The sequence below is a fragment of the Zea mays genome, chromosome 4, assembly GCF_902167145.1.
Source record: "Zea mays cultivar B73 chromosome 4, Zm-B73-REFERENCE-NAM-5.0, whole genome shotgun sequence".
NCBI classification, from domain to species: Eukaryota; Viridiplantae; Streptophyta; class Magnoliopsida; order Poales; family Poaceae; genus Zea; species Zea mays.
The window spans coordinates 174,336,998-174,360,769 of NC_050099.1; the positions used below are offsets into that span (position 1 = coordinate 174,336,998).

Consider the following 23,772-nt stretch of genomic DNA (forward strand, 5'->3'; position numbering starts at 1 on the left):
TGACAATCCTCCGCCCACGCGTCACATTGTTCTTATACACACTCGCCGACGGTTGTCCTGCTTTCCAAGGTGCTCGAGTTCCTCTGTAATTTTTATGCATACGTTAATCTCCCCATTCGTATGCTCCATTTTCTTATGCATCGTGTGCCGTATTTGTGCGACGTTAATCTCTGCGCCGTATTCCAGGTGCCCAACTCCATCAACCTCTGTCGGATTTTCTGACCGTCAATAACAAAGAAATCACAGGTGATATATTTACGCTAAATTATTTTTTTGTTTACTGCATAAATGTTTTTTGTTTGTCGATATATGAATGCTTATTCTAGTACTATATAAATATTTATTTTGGTTTTGTTTATTTTTCTTTGTCCAAACCCATAAGATCTAGTTCAAATTTTTTGCTTTCCATCTAGCAGTTCAAACCCATCAGATCCAGTTACAATTGGTACATTTTCTTTATCATCATTGTGTGACTGCAGAAATTGTATTGTAAAAATCCAGTGACCTCTTTGGAACATCAATTTTCAAAAGAAAAAAATAATACCAAACATTGATAATAACAGTGTGGGAATTATACTAATATTTGCCCAAAAGCTTTAGCTCTGCTGGTATTTTTTGTAATCTCTACCTTTTTATATATCCTTGTTAATGCGATGGATGCAAATATTTATGACCTGAAACTGAAAACTGCATTAGGCCTTTTATTTGAACCCACCAAACCAATCTTGAAAACTGCATTGCAGTGTTCACGGCGCAGCACATTAATGTTTTCATATTATTCATTTATAAAATGTAACCAGGATACCAGAGAGATGATGATCAGCCCAAGGTACTTGGATCATTTTTAGCGGCTAGCAAGTTATTTTAGTCAATCCAAACAGGCTTAGCATGACAAACACCCCATATACATATGATTCGGCTAGATCATTTTTTGGCGCCTCGTGGATTTGTGTGCATGTTAGGTATTCGAAGATAAATGTTTTCAGTTATTTGAAATGTGTGTCTCTCAGGGCCTTAGCAAAGCTATATAGCAAGTGGCTTCAGTCAAACATAATAAGTAGCAAACCCATAACAACACGCATGTTGCCAAGTGGGTATTAGTAAGGGATAGCATGTTTTCTTACTGGCGTCTTAGCAGGCACGTTAAGATCTATTTACGCTAAATTGGTGATCTACTTACGCTAAATTGGTTTTTTGTTTACTGCATAAATGTATATTTTTGTTTGTCGGGATATGAATGTTTATTCTAGTACTGTATAAATGTTTATTTTGTTGCTTAGTCACTACTACTACTGCATAACTGTTTATTTTGCTGGTTAAATACTGTTTTAGATGAACATACTGTTGGTATGCATAGATGTATATGGCAATTTGTACAATGGAATGATATGTCTTTTTTGATGTTTTGTTCACTTACCATCTATGTTGGTAGGGTCATATAACACAATTGATATGAATTATACATACCTTTATGAAGCAGTGGTTGATATTTTGATCTGCAAACAAGTGTGCTGCTCATGACTTCGTGCTACTATATATTATTCAGATAAACTGAAATGCAATTCACTTTTTATATACTTACTGGATCATATTTTTCACATAAATATGGTCATCAATCATGTCCAAATTGCAACAATAAATTTTTGAACTTCTGGTTGTATGTTTTGTTTTAGTCATGTATAAATGTTTATGTTGATGCTTATTAACTACTACTGCATAAATATATATTTTTCTGAGTAAATATTGTTTTAGATTAACAGTCTGTTGGTTTGCATATATGTATATGGCGATTTCTATAATGCAATGATACAATTTTTTTTATGTTTGACTGTGTTGACATTTATTTCGTTAGGGTCATATAACACAATTAATGATATTTTTCAATTAGTTCGTATAATCATTGGTGTATATGTTGATGTAACTCAATAAAGCGCATATGTTTTACATTGTTCTTTTGCAGGCTGCTGCTTCAATAATGCGGAAAGTTGATCGACCCCCAACCAATCCGATGCGTTTAATCATTGAGTCAAGTCAAGAATGTTTCAGTGTTGACATTCTGCGCTCGACTGACATGGCAGACCCTACAAATACGCGGTCTAATGGTGATCCTCCGCAACATAGAAAGAGGGGTGTTGCAGCTGATGCTAAAAACATTGCTATGCCTAATGTGGATGATGATGATGACTTTGAACCACCAAAAAAGAAGTGCAATATCTCAATGGATGCTCCAAATAAGACGCAGGTGAGTTTACAACATTGCAGAAATTAATCGTTTCCAATATTTTAATCATGCATCTAATCTCAATACATACCTTATGTGCTGAAAGATATAGCTTTCTACATTACCTTAGCTCATTAATCCAAAACAGTCATAGTACAAGGAACTTTGTATAAATAAGAACGCATAAATTGTGATATTTAAGTATTAACATATTTATCCATCTGTCTACCTTTTCATTTCAGAGACTCAACATCAGATGCAACCCAGGAGATGTTCTTGCGTCCACTCAGATATTGAATGAAAGGCAACGTCAAGCTATAGTCAGAAAAGGATTCTCTAGTATTCTTGACATGACAATTGATGCAATTGGATGTCGAACACTTCTTTGTTGGCTCATGCAGAAGCTAGACCCCAGAGACATGACTCTTCGTATTGGTCCAGACAAAGAACTCAAAATCACCAAGCAGACTGTCCATCAGATATTGGGTCTTCCAAAATTGGGTGGTGGAAAGCCCCTTAATATTGATGAAGCGAACGCTGCGGCAACACTTCGGGCCTCATTGAATATTAGCAAGGATGAGTTTGTTATTTCAAATCTCCAAGATAGATTGAGGTTAGGCCAGGATGATGATCTTTCTATTAGATGTTTTTTTTCTGATTCTCTTCAACCGGCTGCTATTCCCAACAGCTAGTTGGTCTATTTCTTTCAATGAGGTTCTACTTACAGAAGAAATGGAGCGATTCCCTCAAATTGATTAGTGCCATCTAATTTTTAGTGACTTATGTGAGGCTACACAGAGATGGCACAACATGAGCATTAACAATGTGTCATCGATGATATATGGTTGTTCCATCGTTGTTCTTGGAAGTTTCATAATTAATTTGGCAAATCTTTTATTAGATTAATCAATTGCAATTTGAAAATACATAGATATATTATGTGTTTACGTTCATTTGTATATGACTCTCATGATATATTTATATTATGTAGCTGTATTATTTGGATCATTTGCACCATGTTGCTGCTCCAAACAACAAAAATGGCACTCCGCGCATAAAGTATTTTAATAAGAATATTATAAGGGTGTTGTCAATGGCCGATAAGCGGAAGCCTCGCCAGGGTGGCGAACCATTTGGTGTTTGCCCTGTGAGTCTTCATTTCTTCTATCATAATTTTCCTGTTTTTTATAACAATGTTATTTACGAATAGTTACAAACCAATTATTTTAGTAGTCATATAATGATCTCAATTCATGGCATGAGTCAATCCATATACATAATTATTATTTTTCATTCTGTTTCATCAGTTTTGGAGCAGCAGTGAGACATGTTATGTCTCAAAATCGCCATCTACTGGTCAGATTGAGGTTAGATCATATACCCATTATGTTCTTTGTTTGTCTGTTGCTTTACCATACTTATCATATCATTATTATCTTTTTTTTACTTCAGTCTCCAATGAGGCCAGAAACTGTTGATGAAGACCCAAATCAACATGGTCGACTTCCAAATATAATCATCCAACTCCCTCTTATGCAAGACCTGATGGCAAATAAGATTCAGATGCTTCCTGTACATCAACGCCAGAAGTTCTAAGCTAAGTTGATTGATTATGACTTAGAGGTTGGCAAAATATTTGCCTCTATCAAGCAATGTTTGAATACTATTGGTACAAAGCAGTCCAATCTAGCTGCTACATTTGGAGATTTGATTAATGAGGTTCTTCGGGCCGATGAATCTGTTACACCAACTACTGTTAGTATTTAAGCTTGACTTATATATCTTTTCTGTCTTGATAGCATGCATTTCATGTTTACATATTATGATTAACGTATACTTCATCTTTTTTGTGCAGCAAGGTCAGACAATGGCAGGTGGCACAGTTGAGCATGATTCTGGACCAGTATTTGACAAGACTCCTATTGGGAGTGTTTGTGCACCAGATATCTTCTTATCTGAATTAGAATATGCTCGCGCTCTTCGGGCATACTTGTGTTCTAAGGTCATTGAATTGGACAGGTACATACTTTTCAAATTGTTTGACTTGGCATAATGTTTAATTCTTATTAATTCTGATTGAACAACATCGTGGCAATGGTATAGATACTATTAAGTTTTATTCAATCTTTGTACCCAAAGATTTAGCCTTGAATAGAAGCGAAAGGAAAATAGCTATACACATAACTGAACTTTGAGTTGTAGCTTCTATAGGGTTTCAACTCTAGGTCTCTAGCCTACCCTAACGTATCTAGTATTTGTTGTTAAAGAGACAAAAAAACTAGTTCAAATCCTAGTGATTTAAAGCCTGCAATGATCTATTTCTAGACGCATACGAGGGTACTGAATCAAAGCTTGTGTCCCCACATTCTTCTACAAAATAGCAATTTTTTACTGAACCAAATGATGAGAACACCTGTAGCCACATTGTCATAGTTAGAAGAGAAAATAACAAAAAAATTTAAGGATATTTTAAATTGTCTTCACAATTTGACTTACAGTATGAAGAACATCTACAGTAACAGCATATTGCATATTCTCAATTGATGTTAGAAGAACATTGCCTTGAGCCTCCCCTTTCCTTCCGTCAGCTCGAACAGCAGGCTGTGCCAGAACATCAAAAGGCAAAACAGCCAGTTTACATAAAAGAGAAAACAGACAATTGAAATACTAGAATGCCCATGATATTCTGAAAAAAGTAATAATTACATGTAATGTACCATCCATGACAGAATAATGAATTGGAAGATACAGATTATTATAATCCCTGCTGTCGCGGAGGGCAGAGGCAGCATGGCTGCTGCTGCACAGGGACAAAGGTGGTGCAGCGGTGGCACCGCATAGAATTGGCTGGGAGAGAGAGGGAGAGGGCTCGGAGACGGAGAGAGGGTGGCGGCTGAATGGCTGAGAGAGGGTGGCGTGGAGAAGAGCTAGCTGGGCAGTGCTTAACCAAACTTTGATGGACTAGCTAGACTAATTTGTGGCTTCAATTCAATGTTCAAATTGCATATATATTATGCAATTATGTATCTCATTATTCCCACTTAGTACCTTCAATTCAATGGTCAAATTGCATATATATTATGTAATTTTGTATCTCATTTATACAAATAACATTTTGTTTCTATTGTTGTATGTTCAATCTTTTCATATGTAGAAATATAATTGACTTTGGTGAATATCGTGCCAATTGTTGTGACATACAACAATTTTTTGCTGATGGCGCATGTCTTGACAACGTGTTTATGCAATGTTTCATTGAGTGTGTCCGCGATGACTGTTCTAAACATATTCCTCCACTGAATGCTCACCAGCTCATTCTAGATGTTAATGTTGGGGTATGACTTCTACATTTATACCTCTTTTTTAAATGCATAGCATATATGAAAATTACATAATACTTCTCTATCCTATTAGGCTTTATTGAACTTTGAGGAGCAGGAGCAACATAGTAAGTCTCCTCGTCCATTTGACCCTTCACTTTTGGAGAGTTACCTATTGAAGACACTGCCTTCCTTCAAGCAGCTGGATGACTACAAATCAGTTAATTTATGTTCCTTGACCCATCACACTCTCATTTCATATTGCTGCATTTAAATTTCAATCAAATCATTCATATCAACCATAGTGTATTCAACATTTGTTATTTCCATTTTGTGTCCATGTAGATAATGGTACCCATGCTACGCTCTGGACATTGGACATTGTATGTTGTTAATCTTCAGATTGGACGCATACATGTGTTAGATTCGAACCCATATGGACCAGAGATGGGTGGGACTATCTGGAAAAATTACCATTGTATACCTATGGATATGGGTGATAGGAAGGTTTCATGGGCCAGGTTAATAATGACTAGGCTCAATCTAGCCATACAAAATTCTCGACCAAGATCAGCCCTCCCTGCTTTTTTGAAGTACCCTATTGAACTCTTGAATAACTGCCCAACAATGAAATTGGGGTCTAATGATTGTGGATTCTTTGTTATGAGATATATGCAGCACTACGACTACATGGTTGGAGCTATGGATGCAATCATTGTTCCGGTACATAATATATAGACAGTATTTTTGTTGTTATGACATAATGTATGTATAGTTATGTCTAACTCACCTTTTCCTTATATTGGTTTGCAGGATAATTCAGAGGACATTCGCTCTCTTGTACTGAAGTACCTAATATTCCATCGACTAAACAGAAACAGCTCCATGGTTTCCCATCTGGATAGATTCAAGTTCTCTCAGTAGTAGCCTAGTATAGTTTACTCTCTGAATGGTAGTCTGAACATGATGGTCTGATGACTTTTGGTGGCTTCAAGTTATTTCAGTACTAGCTTAGTTTAGGGTACTGTCACTGAATGGTGTTGATGTACATATTGGTCTGTTGGCTTATGTTAGCATTCAGATAATACTTATGTCCATATGCAGCTCTTAGCAAACTCTTATATATGTCGTTCCAGATATGTTTTAGATGGACATATTTATATATGATAGTTATGCAATTTATCATTATATCTTCTTCAGTGATGTACTTCAATGCATCGGATGTTTTATTCTGTTATTTACTGTATGCGCCTGCTTATCCAGTGCCAATGCGCTGCCTTTCTAAGTTCAGTTATGTACAATATTTTCAGTTCTTCTCTGTATTGATTATGCAAAAATCTGATACTGTTTATGCATATAACTGAACTGGTTTACGTCCTTTTATATACTTATATACTGTATGCGCCTGTTTATCCGGTGTCAATGTGTTGCCTTTCTATGTTCAGTTATGTACAATATTTTGAGTTCTTCTCTGTATTGATTATGCAAACATCTGATACGGTTTTTGCATATAACTGAACTGGTTTACGTCTTTTTATATACTTATTTACTGTATGCGTCTGTTTCTCCAGTACCAATGCCCTGACTTTTTATGTTCAGTTATGTACAATATTTTCAGTTCTTCTCTGTATTGATTATGCAAAAATCTACATATTGGTTTACGCTTATTCATTCAGTTTTTTCGTTTGGCGCCAGTACATACATATTGACTTCAGTTCGCTGACTTTTTGATTTTTTTCAACATAAATTCTGTATGAGATGCAGTGAATATATGATTATATAGCCAAACAAACCCAACAGTAGCATAACTCATAAGAAATAATTACGTTGCATTAATATATATAATCCATACAGTGAGCTTTTAACGTAAATATTCATATTCATCAAATAGTATCATGATCATAACATTTCAATATCATCCATTATTTATGTATAAATGTTTTACAATCATGTCAAATTATCGTCATCCGAACCATGTTCTTTAGAATCGGTATGTTTATGTTTTTTTGATGTGGATGTCTCATTCCACTGCGGGGCCATCGTTGAATTTTTGTTTCTAGACCCAGGCGGTCGTCCTCTTTTTCTATCGGCAAGGCTAGCCAATTTAACCCTATTTTCCTCTATAGACAAACAGGTTCGACTGTTGTGTCCATCAGCAATGCCATATTTTTGGCACTTTCGAGTCTTCTTCTTTTCTCCTTTCGCACCCAGTTTCAGAACTCTTTGTTCACTAGTTTTTATCGTCCTTCCCTTTGGCCTTGCATTATTTGGACGCACTAAGCTTATGCCATCTACATCATATTCCAGTCTCTACATGCCATACAAAGAAGTATTTATAGGTACAAATGTTATGATGTCAGATTATAAATATTTACTAACATTAAATATATAGAATATCTGCAATTTAATAAATTTAGATTTCATACCTTTCTAACATCCCCATATTGTGTTCCTTCACAATCATCATTTCCAACAAGCGTCATTTGCAGTTCAGATTGATGATGTGCATCAATATTTAAGCCTCCATCCTACTCATTAGTGCATTATAGTCAATATTACAAATAATGTATAAATCATCCCATTTGTTTGCATTATACATAAATTACATTGTTTTTTGCCATAATATTACCTGTTCTCGTGAATGTACTGCCACATGCTCCTCGTTATCACATTGCGATACATGTTCACCTTCAGCGTTTCCAACAGCATCCTCTTCGCCCTGCAACGTTTAATTTTTACAATTAGCAATAATTAAGTTCTGAATAAAATGTTCAACAATTTTATATAAAAGAACACCCACATGGTTGCCCTCTCCAGTACTTGCACCACCAGCATCTTCACATCCTATATCTGGCTCTAAACGCCCAAGCATCTCCAATAGTTCATCCATTGTGTCCAAGGCCTTATCACTCCCTGCCTTTGACATACTAGCTTGGTTTACTACCTTCATTGCCTTTTTAAGCAACATTTTTTGCCTATATGATTTTGTTTCTCCATCTTTTCCACTCATTTTCTTGTCATCTCTTGAAAATACCACATCTTGCCTAGCTGAGTATGTGTAACGCTGTAGAATGTATTCCTTAGGTATCCTTTCTAGCTGAATGTGCATGAATGTTCGGATTAGATGCACACAAAATAGTCCTACATTTAAACAAGGGTGCAACATTTCACATTCACCTTTAACTATTAGCGTATAAATAATATGACGTTATATCTTAACTCTTGCTTACCTGTGTGTTCCCATTGTTTGCATTCACATTTAAACTTTCCTGCCTCTACATCCGCCTTCACTTTGAATTGGTGTTGCCCCCACACGATTCTTTTCGATCTTGATGTATGCTGCACCAACCAATCATTTGTGCCTCCATCTAGATCAAGTGTTATCCTATATGCAGTAGCGTATTTTATTGACTCCTCGAACCTATTCATCACAGCCCTTGTGTATGCCCTTGCAACCCTAATTTCGAACATATATAATGTTGTGGTCTCTTTTTGACCCTGCATATAAAATAATTAGTTACGTCTTCCGAGCCTACTAAATAGTATAATGCATAAATAATATTACATACCATACATCCTAGTGTTTCCTTTCCTTCTTGCATCCTCCTGCTATGCAGTAGTTTCAACATTTGCTTCACAAACTCATGAAGTGGGGTGTTTGAATCGACATGAGCGCTCTTCACGAGTTTGTTCATGCTCTCGCTATGTTGCGTAGACACCATAAGCCCACAATAGTCATGTTTGAAAAAAACAGGAATCCATTCCTTACGCATTTCATATAATTTTCTAAGTGTTCCATCTTCATGCAGGTTGAATTCATCAATCAACATTTTCCATGCAGCCTCAAACTCTATTTCAGTCAATGGATGATGTACTATAGACTGGAATTTTGTCTTAAAATCCGCTTCAGCATAACGTGCATACAACTCATTTAGAAATGACATGTACCTATTTTGCACATGCCATAGACACAACCTGTGGACTGTGTTTGGGAAGACCCGACATAATGTCACTGGCATTGCAGGGTCTTGATCTGTAAATATACATTGTCGGACATTATTAGATGGTTATTTTTATGTAAACATTGTATGGTACATAACAAAACAAGACTCACATGCATTGTAAATATGCACAAGATATTGAATTTATATTCCATGTACTTCAAGTTTATAGTTATTATATATACATAAATCATACCTGTCAACATTACTCTTGGTCCTTCAGTCCCCATGCATGTCTTGAATGCATTAAACACCTACTCGAATGTTTCAACAGTTTCATCTCCCAACAATGAGAACCCAAACACTGTGCATTGTAGGTGTTGGTTTGCACCAACAAACATTCCTAGGGGTTTTCCATACAAATTAGTCTTATGAGTTGTATCAAAGGTAACTGCATCCAAAATCAACATACTCTCCTTGCTGACTAGCATGAGACCAAAAAATACTCAATATTTTTCCTTCGCTGTCTAACTGGAAATCAGAGAAAAATGTGGATTATCCCTTTTGCATAATGAAAAAAGCCAAAAGCTTAGACACATCATTGGCATTCTTTTCTCGTTGCTTTGCTTGTTTCCTGTATAGTTCAAAAAATTGTAATTATTACTCATTAACTTGACATGGATTTTAAAATTTATATAATAAATTCATAAAGAAAATGATTCTTACAAATTAGCAATGTCCTTTGCTGTAATTGGTACGTTTTCAGGACCACCATGCATCTCAGACACGAAATCCATGATACAGTGTTGCGGGATTCTGCTTTGCTGCATTGAACTGAGAAACTCCATGTACTCAGGATCATGAGTCTTGTTGCATTGTAGGTGTTTCTTTACAGTATCCTTCTTAATGAAATCATGATTATGTTCTAAGTGGACCAGATCGATTCTTACGACTACAATATTTCTTTTGAGTCATCATAGATTTTTTTTAGTTTCAAACCAGCCTTGCATTGTGTTCCCCTCGATGATGTATTACAGATTCTTGGATTACTAGCTAACCTTTCTGTATTTCTACCCTCCATTGAACAATTTAACCACTTACAGTTCTTTCTCTCCCTATACTTTTTAAGTGGAAAACCAACCTCATATGTGTAACGACTATAAAAATTGTATGCCTCATCGACATTTCCAAATGTCATACCGATCCTAGGCACCATGGTTGGATCAATACTTTCACGATGTGAATTAACATAATCATAAATACAATTAATGTTATATCAGTTATACTCTTAATGTCATTTAAATTGTATAATAGACATAACCTAAGATAAACAACTTACATGACTTCGAAGGATATTAGGTGTATCTTGTTCATGATCACTAATGGTCCTCATAGGCACCATTTGATTTGCTGCTACCATTGTTTCAATTACTGTTGTATTGCCATCATTGTCCCCTGGCGCTCTTAATTCTGCAGGTGGTGTTACTATATTTATACGTGGACTTACAACACAGTTTGGAGATACTAGTCTTGGTGTGGGTGCTGCTGGTAGACCAATGCATGTGTCTGCAACCCGGCCATCATATTTGACTGATTACTATATGAACTGAAGTAATTATACAAATGCTAATGTACCTGATTCAGCTCTGTGCAATGACGCAGAAATATCCTCGCCAGTTTCTTCTTCTCTGCCGTCAGCCATGGTAAACAATGCAATACAATGTGCCGCCAGTTTCCTTTTTATATGCCCTGTGCTAACAAATCTCGTGTACAATGTTTACGCTATTTTTTCAGTCATTTACGATCTATAAAGTTTGTTCCTGCATGCCCGGAGATATTGTCGGACACGTGATAACAACCCGAGAGAATTTATCTCGTTTTGTTGAAATAGTTTAGTATTTACTCAAATATATGTATCCAGTTACGCAATTCTATATACTTTTATTTATGCCTCGCGTTTCTGCTTACGTGCCTGCCATGCGATATTTTCGATATACTTCAGTTATGGTTCGCGATTTTATCGCGTATACCGTTTTACGCTAAAATACACACGCGTTTACGTTGTCTTGGATTATGATTTACGTTGTGGTTCGACCAGACTAGTAAACCGCTGAACAAACCTGCGGGCTGCCCGGTTCCGTCTATTTGGCTGGGGCTTCCCGATACTAATGGAAGCCCTGGGCTTCAATTAGTTCGTCCATATATATATATATATATATATATGGCATAGGATAAATATTGTTTAATAAAGCATAAAATATATGTTTTCTATTGATTAGTTAGGTGTGAATATGGAGCTAACAACGCAACAACCAAGGTTCAAACACTCATTTATACATAATTTCACCTTATTTTTGTACATAAACTCTCCTATTATACTAATAGAGAAGAGATTATAAGAACGTGGGTTGATTCTAAACAAATATAGGGTTTTTTGAAAAATATTGACGTGGTACTATCATTAAAACTAGTGCTTTAATATAGTAGATAGAGATATACTTTTAGAAAACCACTATAGAAGAAGAAGAAAAATCTAGACATACCTAAATGGGGTCGTCGTGGTCGTGGGAGATGCAGAGATCTTATAGGGTGTTTGGTTTGAGGAATGAGCTAGCCCATCATTTTCTCACTCCTCACTATTTTTGTTTGATTTATGGAATGGAATGAGTTGATCCATCACCATCTCATTCCTCCTATTTAGTTAGTTAGTACTAATACGAGGAATGAGGTCATCCCACCAAATTTAAGGAATGAAGCCATGATGCACCACCTCAATTTGGATATAGTGATTCCTTAAACCAAACACCCCCTTAGAGATTCACATGCATTTTTTATGTTATTTTAGTTCTAGTTATAAGTAACTATATAAAATCGATACTCCACTGAGGTCATATTTAGCAGCAAGATATTTTGATACTATATTATTATAACACTATGGCCTAAAGTTATACACGACATTATAACGCCGCTCTTTCTGACCCCTCTAAATCTGAAAGTATAGTATTTTTTGATACTCCACTTTCATATTATTATAACACTATAGATTGTTTGGTGCAAAGTATCCCAACACAGCTGCATGAGAGGACCAACGCGAGCAGGCTAGCAACCGTCACCACTAATTCATATATATTCCTATATATTAAATTGGAATTCAAACATGTGATTCCATGAGTCCATATCAGCCAACAAAACACTGAAATTACATTCACAGTCAATGCACTCGACGCGAGCAGGCTAGCAACCGTCACCACTAATTCCTATATATTCCTATATATTAAATCGGAACTCAAACATGTGATTCCATGTCGTCCACACCAGCCAACAAAACACCGATATTACATCCACAGTCAATGCACCGAAGCGCATGGCAACCTGCTGGCTGCTAGTCGTGGTAGATGGATCCGGAGTCTTCCATATGGACAGATGGCTTCCACTCGCTGCTATGAAACAAAAAAAAACTCCAGCCAACTTTCCCATTGCTTGTAAGGGGATGGCGCTGTCGGTGTTTAGAGTCTGACCGCACACCCAGGGTTACCTCTCGCAGTGCTTTTGGGTAGGACGGTGTTGTTGACTGTAACTCAATGGTTCGTGCGGGATGCACGAGAGACGTCAGACAATTTTCTACAGGTTCGGGTCGCTTGGAGAGGCGTGATACCCTACTTCCTGTTGTGGATCTTTATGTTGTAGGTTACAAGAGAAATCTCCAGTATGGAGAAAAGCTAGTGAGATAGGTCGATGGTTTGATGGAAATGATGGGGTACCCCTAGACCTTATGTATACATGCATACGTGATGATTATGCATACCCTAAATAATAGTGAACCGACTGAACTGATCTTCCTACAATCTTGCCGACTTATCCCTATGCCGCCCGATATTCCAGGGCGTTGTACGCGGGAAAGTCGGACGGGCGCTATGGATAGCGCTCAAGTCCGACGGGTTGCTTGGGCCTGAGTCTGCTTCTTTCTCGTGTCGGCCCACTCCGCCAGTAGTTCTGTCCTGGCCGACGAATGGATGGCCTTGCGAGGTAACAGGCCCAAAGCCTCTCGCGAGACCTTCTTGCCTTCTAGTGGACCCAGGGATATCTGTCCCCCACAAGCCCCCAATATTTGAGTTGATTTTGAAATAATTAACCCAAAGATTCTAGGTCCGACTCGTAGGTTTATTATGTGGTGCGGTTTTCATTCTGCCAATGGGTGCGCCTATGTAGCTCCTGAACTTTTGAATGGATTTTTAAGAATAATCCACTCAAAAGTCTTCATCTTATGCTTTGGAAATCGGTATTTTGTCATCATCTTATGCTTTAGAGATCAGCATTCTGTCTTTATGTGACTAAAAAATCTATTGGGTGGTGTTGCCCCCGAGCTTTGAGTAGATTTTTGGAAATAATTCACTCAAAGGTCTTCATCTTATGCTTTAGAAATCAGCATTCTGTCCTCATCTTATGCTTTAGAGATCAACATTCTGTCGTTCTGGGACTAAAAATCTATTGGGTGCACCCAATGGGTGTAGCCCCCGTGCTTTGAGTAGATTTTTGAAAATAATCCACTCAAAGGTCTTCATCTTATGCTTTAGAAATCAGCATTTTGTCCTCATCTTATGCTTTAGAGATCAGCATTATGTCTTTCTGGGACTAAAAATCTATTGGGTGCACCGAAGGTGCACCCAATGGGTGTAGCCCTCGAGCTTTGAGTAGATTTTTGAAAATAATCCACTCAAAGGTCTTCATCTTATGCTTTAGAAATCAGCATTCTGTCATCGTCTTATGCTTTAGAGATCAGCATTTTGTCTTCATCTCATGTTCTTGCGAATTCAAACAACGTTATCTATCCTTGCCTTGTTAGGTCTAAAATTTATTTGATCGGTGACAGATTGGACGTTTGGTAGATGGCTCTTGGCTGGACGTCACCCCGCTCTGTGCTTCAATGCTTCTCATCTCAGCCGATCTCTTCCTTATTTGGACTTGCGATTCAGTAGCTATATTTGGATTTCCTCCCATCTCAGCCGATCTCTTCCTTTTGCCGCAGTACATTCATTGCATATACTGTATGGTTATGACTTCTTCAGAAAATCTTTTGAAAATTCCTGGCTACACCCCCAATGAGTGTGCCCAAGGGGTGTCTTGGTATGCAGAGCGTTTAGCATACTGTTCTGGAGTAGTAACTTGATGTGACCGTGGGGTGTAATCATACTGCCTGAGCAGTTGACCTTTGTCCAAACGGTGTCGTGTTACGCGAAGCGGCGTCTGTTGCCTGACTCATTTTCAGGCGGCTTGAATTGCTTATTGAATACTTGCAACTGTTCAGCGAGCGTAGTAGGAAGTGGACGGTCACCCCCGGCCTCTATAAATAACCTGATTGCATCATTGTTCTCTTCACTCATCTTTCGATCATCTGTTGCTTTCTTCTTCCTTCCTCTCCTTCTCCAACCAGCCATGGGTAGAGGCAAGAGGGGTTGTGGCTGGTCTCGACGTGGTGACAACAAGCGTAAGCGTGCCCCGAGTCCCCCCTCGGAGGACTTTGGGGACTCAGAGTACTCGGAGGAGGTATCCTCCGAGTTAGACCGCTCGCCCGCTCTGGCTTCTCCCCGGCATCATCCCAGGACTCGGATGATTCCATGGGGCTTTCCACCGTGGCCCGGGCGTACTGGCGCTCCATCGAGCGTGCCGGGCTCAGTGGGTCGGACGAGTCGGGGATCTCCTCGGATGAGGCAAACTCCTTCGACTCTTCCGAGGAGTGGAGCGGCGGCGACGGTGACGATGAGGGCGACGACAGTGGCGACGCCAGTGGTGAGGGCGACGGTGGCGACGACGGCGGCAAGGGCGACAGTGAGGGCGACGGCGGCAGCGGCAGTGGCGATGACGGCGACGGTGGTGACAGCTGCACCAAGGGTGACGGTGGCGACGGGGGCAACAAAGGCGACGGTGGCGACGGCGGCAGTGGCAACAACAAGGTCAGTGGCATAGCGCCACTGGTTTAACTATTAGTATAGATAGTTAGTAGCAGTAGAATAATGTAGTGGTATTTAGTAGTGTAGTGTAGTGTAAGTAGTAAGGTAGTGTAATGTAATGTAGTAAGCAGGGTGGAAAAAGGTCGACTCATAATGAGTCGACTTTGAGTTTGTGTAACCCCTTCCAATATGAATCAAGGAATTAGTTGCCTCAAATGATCACTGTTTTGCCGCTTTTCTGTTTGCGCGTTTGAAAGTTTGCCCATATGCCTGATACTGCTAGCATTTTAGAGGTAACTACCAAGTGATGCCTGCGGCTTTTGCTTTTTCGAGTAGTGACATGGCACTTTAGAGATAGTGCCCGACCCAAGAAACCCCATTTATACTCGCGCCGACGTGCCTTTTTTATTTCCGAGCCCTAACTTCACTTTTTCCCTTCGGCCATTCCTCTGCTTCCCTGAAATTCCGAGCCTGCTCGTCCCGCCGGAAAGATCACGATGGCCCCCAAGCGGAAGAGGCAGAGCACCGCTGCTGCAATCATCCCGCCCATCGACCCTAATAGCTAGCTTCCGTTCACTGGTAACCAATGTCTGTCATCTCTGAATTCGACATTCTTCATCTCGTTGAAATTGGGGTTTTGCTTCCGAAGGAGCTCTGTTCTTGGCGGATCTACCACTGTGTCACTGTTCCAACAGAGGACACTCATGAATTCGTCGTTTACGTTCCATTTCTCATCCGCGGGCTTGCTCTTCCCATCATCCCCCTTTTTCCGCGACCTCCTTGATTTCTATGAGTTGAATCTGACGCATTTGAACCCTAACTCAATTCTACAAGTTGTCATTTTCGTACATTTGTGCGAGGCTTTTCTTGGGATTCTCCCCCACTTCGGACTCTAGAAGTATCTTTATCACTGTCGGCCCGGGATGGCTGGGGGGCCGCATCAGCTTGTTGGCGGCGCAAGTTTAGAGCTTCACCGTGGAAGGAAAGTGGAGTACCTCGATATTCCTCTCAAGGACAGTATTAAAGGATGGCGTCTTGAGTGGTTCATCGTGGAAAACCACTGCAAATCTCTCCCCCTGGGTCAGGGAACAACCAGATGTTCGCACACCTAGCTGGGTAGAATCTCCTACCTTTTCAGAGATAACTGAGGCCAAAGTATTACTTGCTGAGATCTGCTTGCTGAAGAATGGGGGTTTCACTGCTGAAGTTGTGGTTGCTGACTTCGTCTTCAAAAACATTCAACCCCTGAAGGACAGAATTTACCCCGCTTACTTAGATATAGGCGTCAATGATTCCACCTGGGTTACAAATAGGAGGATTCCCAATGAAGATTTGCTGAGCCGATTGGACATGATTCTGAGGGGCAGAGTCTCGAATGTTGGTCCTCCTGTAGCCTATTATGCGTGGAACCTACCGCCAAATAGGCCATTCTTTGAATTTGTCTCCAACCCTCCTGCTCGTGACAGTAGCCCGGGTCATAGAGTGCGACCCTCTCCTGAGGACATTGAGGCCTTGATTGCTCCACTTTGGAGTCTTCCCGAGGCTGAGAGGCAAACTCACTTTGAGATGCCAGCCAGCACTGATGATGCCGAGATGGATGTCGTGCTTAGCCTACTAGCTAGGGAATCGTCCGACTCTACCCGCACCTAGCTGATGGCTATCACGACTGGGAAATAATTTGGCGAAGAGGTGGAAATTCGGAAATTTGAAGGTCCCCACCCAAAGCGTTCACGCCGAGTGAACCGCCCGACCGCACCTGTCGAGGAGAAGAAGAAAAAGAGGCGACTTCGACGATTGTCGTGCTTGGATCAGGATGTTGGCCCTTCTGTACCGATCCCTAACGATGTCCCGGCGGACGTCATTCCTGAGGTTGATGCCAAAGGCTGTGATGATGCGCGGGCTATTGGCAACATGTTTGACGAGGATGAAGAGGGAGAAGAAGAAGAGATCCCGCTATCCGCAAGAACAGTCGTTTCTATAGGCAGCGACGGGGGTAGCGATATTCCCTCCCAAGCTTTGTCGGCACTTGTCAGTCTTCAGGGGCTTTCGATATCAGATTTTGATCCAGCACTGGAAGAGGTCATTCCTGAAGACATATTATCGGAGCCTCCCAAAGCTGACATCCCAACCATCTGTTTAGAGGTTCCAAATGGTGGGCTTTCATTGCTTGATTCTGCCGAGCAAGAGGTGACCCAGGTGGTGTCCCACGCATCGTCGACCTTGGAGGGCGGTCTTGCATGCAAAGATGCTGATCCGAGTTACCCAACTCCCATGGAGGTGGTTGAGGGGCCTTCAGCCTTAGAAGTGGCTGCTGCAGAAGACCCAACCCTCGAGGGTGGCGGTGGCAGCTACCCAGCCCCCGAGGGTGTTACCGGTAGCGATCCAACCCCTGTGGGTAGTGCTAGCGGTGATCCAGCCCCCAAGGGTGTTCAGGCATGCTCTCTCTCTAATGCTTCCATGGATGTCCACATCGGGTCATCCCCAATCCGGTCCGAGGAGGTGATGGCAGCACGTGCTTCTACAACCTTAACTGGCCAAGTCGCCTTAGAGGTCGGCGAGCCAGACGCCAAGAGCCTGCTGTCTATTGGTGGGGCTGAGGTCACCCCGGGTAGTGCCCTCGAGATTGTTCCTGCTGATCTTCCCTCGTCAAGCCATGCACCAGCCCCTCCTGCCTTGGGTCTTCCACTATTCCTTTCCAATCTCGAGGTGAGTTAGCCTTTCGCTCTTATATTGTTCATACTGGCGAATTATCTTTTTCTGCTCATCTGTCTATGACCACAGGATTTTGTTGATGGAGTATCCGACCAATTGAGGTCTTGCGGCGCTGTTGTTCCCGAACAAGCTTTATCTTTGATGCAGTGGAATCCTCTGCTCCTCCAAAAACAGATAGATGATTTAAAGGCATCGAATGCTGGTTAGTGAGCTCATGGTTTCTCTAGCTGCTTGAATTGATTAACTTATCTTTAATCACACATTCTCTTTCAGCTGTATTATCAGACATGGCTCAACGATGCTCTGACCTTGAGGAAAAGTATTCTCAGAGTCAGACCTACTTAGCCCAGACTTCTGCCTTTCTGGATAGTGCACGCTCTTTGAACTCTTCTTTGAATGCCTAGCTTGATTCTGAAAGGATGGCACATGAGGTAAACTTCCTTGGCTGGCCCTGCTCTGTTATTATTGCTTTAATGCTTAATGTTGTTTTCTGCTTGCAGGAGGAGAAACGAGCACTTGTTGCCCCTCGCGATAATCTAGACAGGTTGTACTATGACACCAGTAACTCCTTGACCATCCTGGAGAGGAGCCACTGCTTCACCATGTCTGACCTAGACCATCATCGCCATGAGCTGCAGGCATCTCAAGACGAAGTTATGTGACTTGAACGATTGTTGTCGAACAAAGACTCCACCATCAAGGATCTGCGCTCCTCTAAGAAGCTTGTCGCACAGGAGCTAGAGGTCGCTCAGCTTGCTATTAAATCTCTAGAGAACAACTGCACCGTCTTGAAGGCACAGCGTGACAAGGCTATGGATAAAGCCGTTCGCACTGGACGGATCCTGATGCGGAGACCCGACGAAGTGGTGCCTGACGATATTGTTGTTGATGTCAACGCCGCGCTTGATGCTGCAAGCTGTCCCTCTTCTTCTGTTGCTCCTGTGAAGGTTACTGTCGGCGTTTCGACCCCGGGGGGTCCCTGGATCGACGAGTAAATTGTCGCTGCGTGACCCAGCCCAGATGGGTCGGCGCGAGTCGGAACACAAGGGGGGAAAAAGGGAACCGCGGCTCGTGTTGTCCTGCGCCCAGGGCGGATGCACTTGCAGTAGGGGGTTACAAGCGTTCGCATGGAAGGGAGAGAGAGAGCCTGTCCGTCAGCCCGTCCTCCCGCGCGGCCACCTTCTGGTACGAGGGCCCTGGACCTTCCTTTTATAGATGTAAGGAGAGGGACCAGGTGTACAATGGGGGGTGTAGCAATATGCTAACGTGTCTAGCAGAGAGGAGCCAGAGCCCTATGTACATGCCGACGTGGCTGTCAGAGAGGTGTTAGTGCCCTGTTCATGTGATGTCGTGGCCGTCGGAGGAGCGCTTGAGCCCTATAGAAGCACAGCTGTCGGGGCTGTCGGGTCCTTGCTGACGTCTCCTTGCTTCCGTAAGGGGCTGAGAACCGCCGTCGTCATGGGAGCACGCGGGGTGCCATCATTACCTGTTTACCGGGGCGAGCCAGATGGGACGCCGGTCTTGTCCCCCGTAGCCTGAGCTAGCTAGGGGTAGGGTAATGATGGGCCCCCCTGTAACGTGGTCGGTCCGAGCCCAAGGTCGGGCGAGGCGGTGACTCCTCCGAGGTCGAGGCTGAGTCCGAGCCCTAGGGTTGGGCGAGGCGAAGACCGTCTTCCGGGGTTGAGGTTGAGTCCGAGCCCTGGGGTCGGGCGAGGCGGAGATCGTCTTCCAAGGTCGAGGCGGAGGCCGAGCCCTGGGGTCGGGCAAGGCGGAGCTTCCTATGGCGCCTGAGGCTGGACTCGGCTGCTGTCGGCCTCACCCTGGCGGGTGGCACAGCAGTCGGAGCAGGGCAGGCAGCGCTGTTTTCCTGTTAGGTCAGTCAGTGGAGGGGCGAAGTGACTGCGGTCATTTTGGCCCTGCCGACTGAGGAACGCGCGTCAGGATAAGGTGTCAGGCGATCCTTGCATTGAATGCTCCTGCGATACGGTCGGTTGGCGAGGCGATCTGGCCAAGGTTGCTTCTCCGTGAATCCTGCCCGAGCTGGGCCTCGGGCGAGTCGAAGGTGCGCCTGTTGCTTGAGGAGGCCCTCGGGCGAGGCGTGAATCCACCTGGGTCTACTGTTCCTGCCCGAGGCTGGGCTCGGGCGAGGCGAGATCGTGTCCCTTGAGTGGACGGAGCTTTGACCTGTATTGCGCCCATCAGGCCTTTGCGGCTTGTGCTGATGGTGGTTACCAGCCGAGTTTTAAGAGTCTTGGGGGTACCCGTAATTATGGTTCCCGACAGTAGCCCCCGAGCCTCAAAGGGAGTGTTGGTACTCGCTTGGAGGCTTTATCACACTTTTTTGCAAGGGGACCGGCCTTTCTCGGTTACATTCTGTTCCGGTGGGTGCGCGCGAGCGCACCCGCGGGGTGTAGCCCCTGAGGCCTCGGAGGAGTCACTGCCTCGGCCGGTCTGGTTGTTCCCTCATGCGATCTGATCGTAGACCGGGTGCATGGTCAGGTTCCGAGTCCTCGGGCTGGTATGTTGACGCTGTCAACGGATTGGCCGGAGCCGGGTTTGCGAGAGCAGCCCCCAAGCCTCCGCACAGAGTGAGAGGACGGTCAAAGATTGACTCGGCTTTTATCATACGCCCCTTCGTCGCCTTTCCGCAAGGAGGAGGGGGAAAGCGCCATGTTGCCCTCGGAGGGCGCCGAACATGGTGTCTCCGGTGAGTTTCTAACGGGTGATCCGAGTGGACGCCCGTGCCCTGTTCGATAAGGGTCGACTAGTGGCCCAGAGGCGCGCTCCAAAAGTACCTGCAGGTGATTTGTCGGACCCGGTCCCGTTTGATAGGGTCCGAGGGCTCGATGCCTCCCTCTGATGGGATTCCGTTACAGAATCGCTCCTGCTGGTCTCGGAAATGTCCTAGGGTACCTCGGGAGCGTAGCCCGAGCCTCAGCCATGTATCGGACGTACCCAGAGTCATCCCTCGCTCTGCGTGTTCTGAGGCGGCTGTCGAACCCTTCGGGGGGCCAGCCTTCGAACCCCTGATCAGTAGTGGGCGCGGAGCCCGAGTGGCTTGAGGCGGCTGTCGAACCCTTCCGAGGGGCCAGCCTTCGAACCTCTGACCAGTAGTGGGCGCGGAGCCCGAGTGCTCTGAGGCGGCTGTCGAACCCTTCCGAGGGGCCAGCCTTCGAACCTCTGACCAGTAGTGGGTGCGGAGCCCGAGTGCTCTAGGGTGGCCGTCGAACCCTTCCGAGGGGCCAGCTCCAAACCCTTGATCAATAGGAGGGCTCGAGGCCCGCTTCCTTCGCAGAGAAGGATCCCTTTTGGAGTATCCCCTTTCCCGGTCCCTGTAGCAAGAGAGAGAAAGGGGAAGAGGAAAAGGATACGAAATTGAACGATGTGGCGCACCTTTTTTGACGCGGTCATCATGACAGAGGTGAAGCGTCGCCCGCTTCGCCTGCCAAAGGTGTCGCCTGCCCTGCCGCAGAGTTAATGCGATGGGACGAGTGGTTCGCGGGGCAGCCGTTGCGCGAGCCGTTCGAGGAACGGAACACGGGCGTGTCGTCTTCACGCCGTGGGAGAGGGCTCCCCTGCTGCTCTAGGAAGGAACGTGAGCGTGCAGATGATTTGACAGCTGCTTCCGTCCGTCTGCTGCCGCCATTATTGCCGGCCCACTTTTGGCCATATCGACCGTCGCGCCTTCTCCCGCGGCCGACTGACCCGTGACCGATTTGCTTGGTTGGCACTGCTGGGTCGTGCGCAGGGTTGCCTCGAGTCGCGGCACCGGTTCCGCAGTCGAGGAGGCGCGGCATTGGCGTAAGTGGCGGTGCAGTTTTTTGCACGTAGTAACCGACGCGCCAGTTACATGACGTGTGGGCCTGGGCCGCCACGCTGGATGCGTCGAAGTCGAAAGGGTGCATCCCCTTGGTGCAGTTGCATGCCGCCTGCATGGCGGTCCGCCCTTTCACCCGCTGGTTTAGGCGAAGATGGAGGAGTGCTTGTAACCGCTGGGCGGTTACACGCCCCGCGCGCGGCGGTCTGGCTGCTTCTGTCCCAGGCCAGCTTGCATGTCGTGTGGGACCTAGCCCCCGTGTCGTAGGGGGAGGACCCTGGAGCGCGTTGGTGAAGACTTAGTCCATGACGCCTGAGGACACGAACGGGGAGAGTCGCCTTTAAAAAGGGATCGACCCCCTAGGTGGTAGCCACGCCTTCGCACTTTCCTCATGCATCGTGCCCTTCCGCCTTCCGAGCCCTCGGATGGGGAGCACCCGCGTTGCCTTCGTCTCGTTGTGGGAGGAGCGCAACCTCGTGGAGGTTGGCACCTTTCAGCCATCGCTTGGCTTCAAGGATTTTCATCAGGCAGCCCGGCTGCATCCCCTCACCAATGGTCACCCAGGATGGTGACCACCAGTTTGATGGTGGGGAGAAGCAAGTCGGGCTGCGGCCTCTGCCCCGCCCTCAGCTTCAAGGATCTTCATCGTCCTTGCTAGGGCGGGGGGCGAGCTGAGCCGGAGCTCTACCTCCCATACGGGCCAGCGAGCCACCTCTTCCTCCGGCTTCTGGGGGTGTAAACCATCCTCCAGCTCTGCGGAGGAGGCGTCCTCCTGCCATGCCGAGGAAGGCGAACTGCTGCTTCCTAGCCAGGGTGCAGCATTTCGTCCTCTGTCCGGGCGGCGGTGGCCAGCCGCTCCGGGGGGTCTCACAACACATCGTACGCCGCGAGGGCGGTACTCGTGTTCTGGGACGGTCCCATTCTCGTTTTCGTGGCAAGGACGGGAGCAAGGACCTGCCGGTGCGCTATGGGGTGGCTGGCGCTCACTGGCGCGGTGTTGGTGGGCAGGTGGACGCCGCCGTCGGTGCTGAGGTAGTGGCAGCTAGAGAAAGCTTCTCCGCCGACGAGGTCGTCGGTGCCCTCTGCGCTCTGGGCCTCCGGCTCTTTGGCTTTAATATCTGGTTCTCATCCCCCATGAGGGGACGCGAACGAGAGCCTTCCGGCGGTAGCGTTCATCCTGGGACCATTGCTGTTGCTGCAGAGGTCGTCGGCGAGCCACCCGGAGCTTGTCGTCCCGCAGGCCCTCCGATGTGGAGGTTGTTAATACCCATGGGAGTGGAACCGGAGTTTCGTTTGTAATGGCATCTTGAGTGCCGGTGTCTGTTCATTGTGGCTGTCGGGGCCTGAACATCTAGGTATTTTGGGTGCAATACCGTGTTTCTTCCTTATTTTGAGCACCAGGACTCGCCTGTCGGCTAGCTGGACCGCTTAACCAAGTGTGAGTTGCCTTGTGCGGAAGGTGACGAGTGAGGTATCCGTATCCCGGAGGCGTAGGAGTCCCTCGGCTCGGTCGACCTTGCCACCCAAGGCTTCTCTTGTTTAGTTAAAGGAAACCTCGGCTGCTCTGCGATGAGCCGGAGCCGGAGGCAGCGGTGTCAGCATGGACAGAGGCGGAGTTGGCTCGAGAAGAAACTTCGTCGGCCCAGGAGCAGGGGACTTCCTAGGCCGAGGAGGTGTAGCAGCGGCAGCTGGAACCTGGCCAGGTCGTCCACTAGCGGGACCAACCCTGGAGTCAGGCTGCCGAGGCCATGAGCCGGGCTGATGTCCTCGGGGGACAGCTGGCTGAGGCTACGGAGCGGCTGGTCAAGCCGTC

At 44.8% G+C, this 23,772-nt stretch overlaps 1 protein-coding gene and 1 long non-coding RNA gene across 2 annotated transcripts; both read left to right on the forward strand.

Moving 5' to 3' along the window:
• The first annotated feature begins 1,973 nt into the window (after nt 1–1,973).
• LOC103654091 (uncharacterized) lies at nt 1,974–3,008 on the forward strand. Its single transcript, XM_020551906.1, has 2 exons — nt 1,974–2,242; nt 2,464–3,008. Exons 1-2 carry the CDS (start codon nt 1,976–1,978, stop codon nt 2,911–2,913), a joined length of 717 nt encoding a protein of 238 aa, XP_020407495.1. The 5' UTR covers nt 1,974–1,975; the 3' UTR covers nt 2,914–3,008.
• Nucleotides 3,009–5,387: 2,379 nt separating this feature from the next.
• Nucleotides 5,388–6,694, forward strand: LOC103655692 (uncharacterized). The gene is made up of 3 exons (XR_002750484.1): nt 5,388–5,556; nt 5,636–6,264; nt 6,355–6,694. It is a non-coding gene; the product is annotated as an uncharacterized lncRNA (long non-coding RNA).
• The last annotated feature ends 17,078 nt before the right edge of the window (nt 6,695–23,772 follow it).

Coding starts and splice junctions, on each gene's coding strand:
- LOC103654091 (XM_020551906.1), top strand. CDS start 1,976: ATGCGGAAAGTTGATCGACCCCCAACCAATCCGATGCGTTTAATCATT. Junction 2,243..2,463: donor ATGCTCCAAATAAGACGCAG/GTGAGTTTACAA, acceptor TTTTCATTTCAG/AGACTCAACATCAGATGCAA.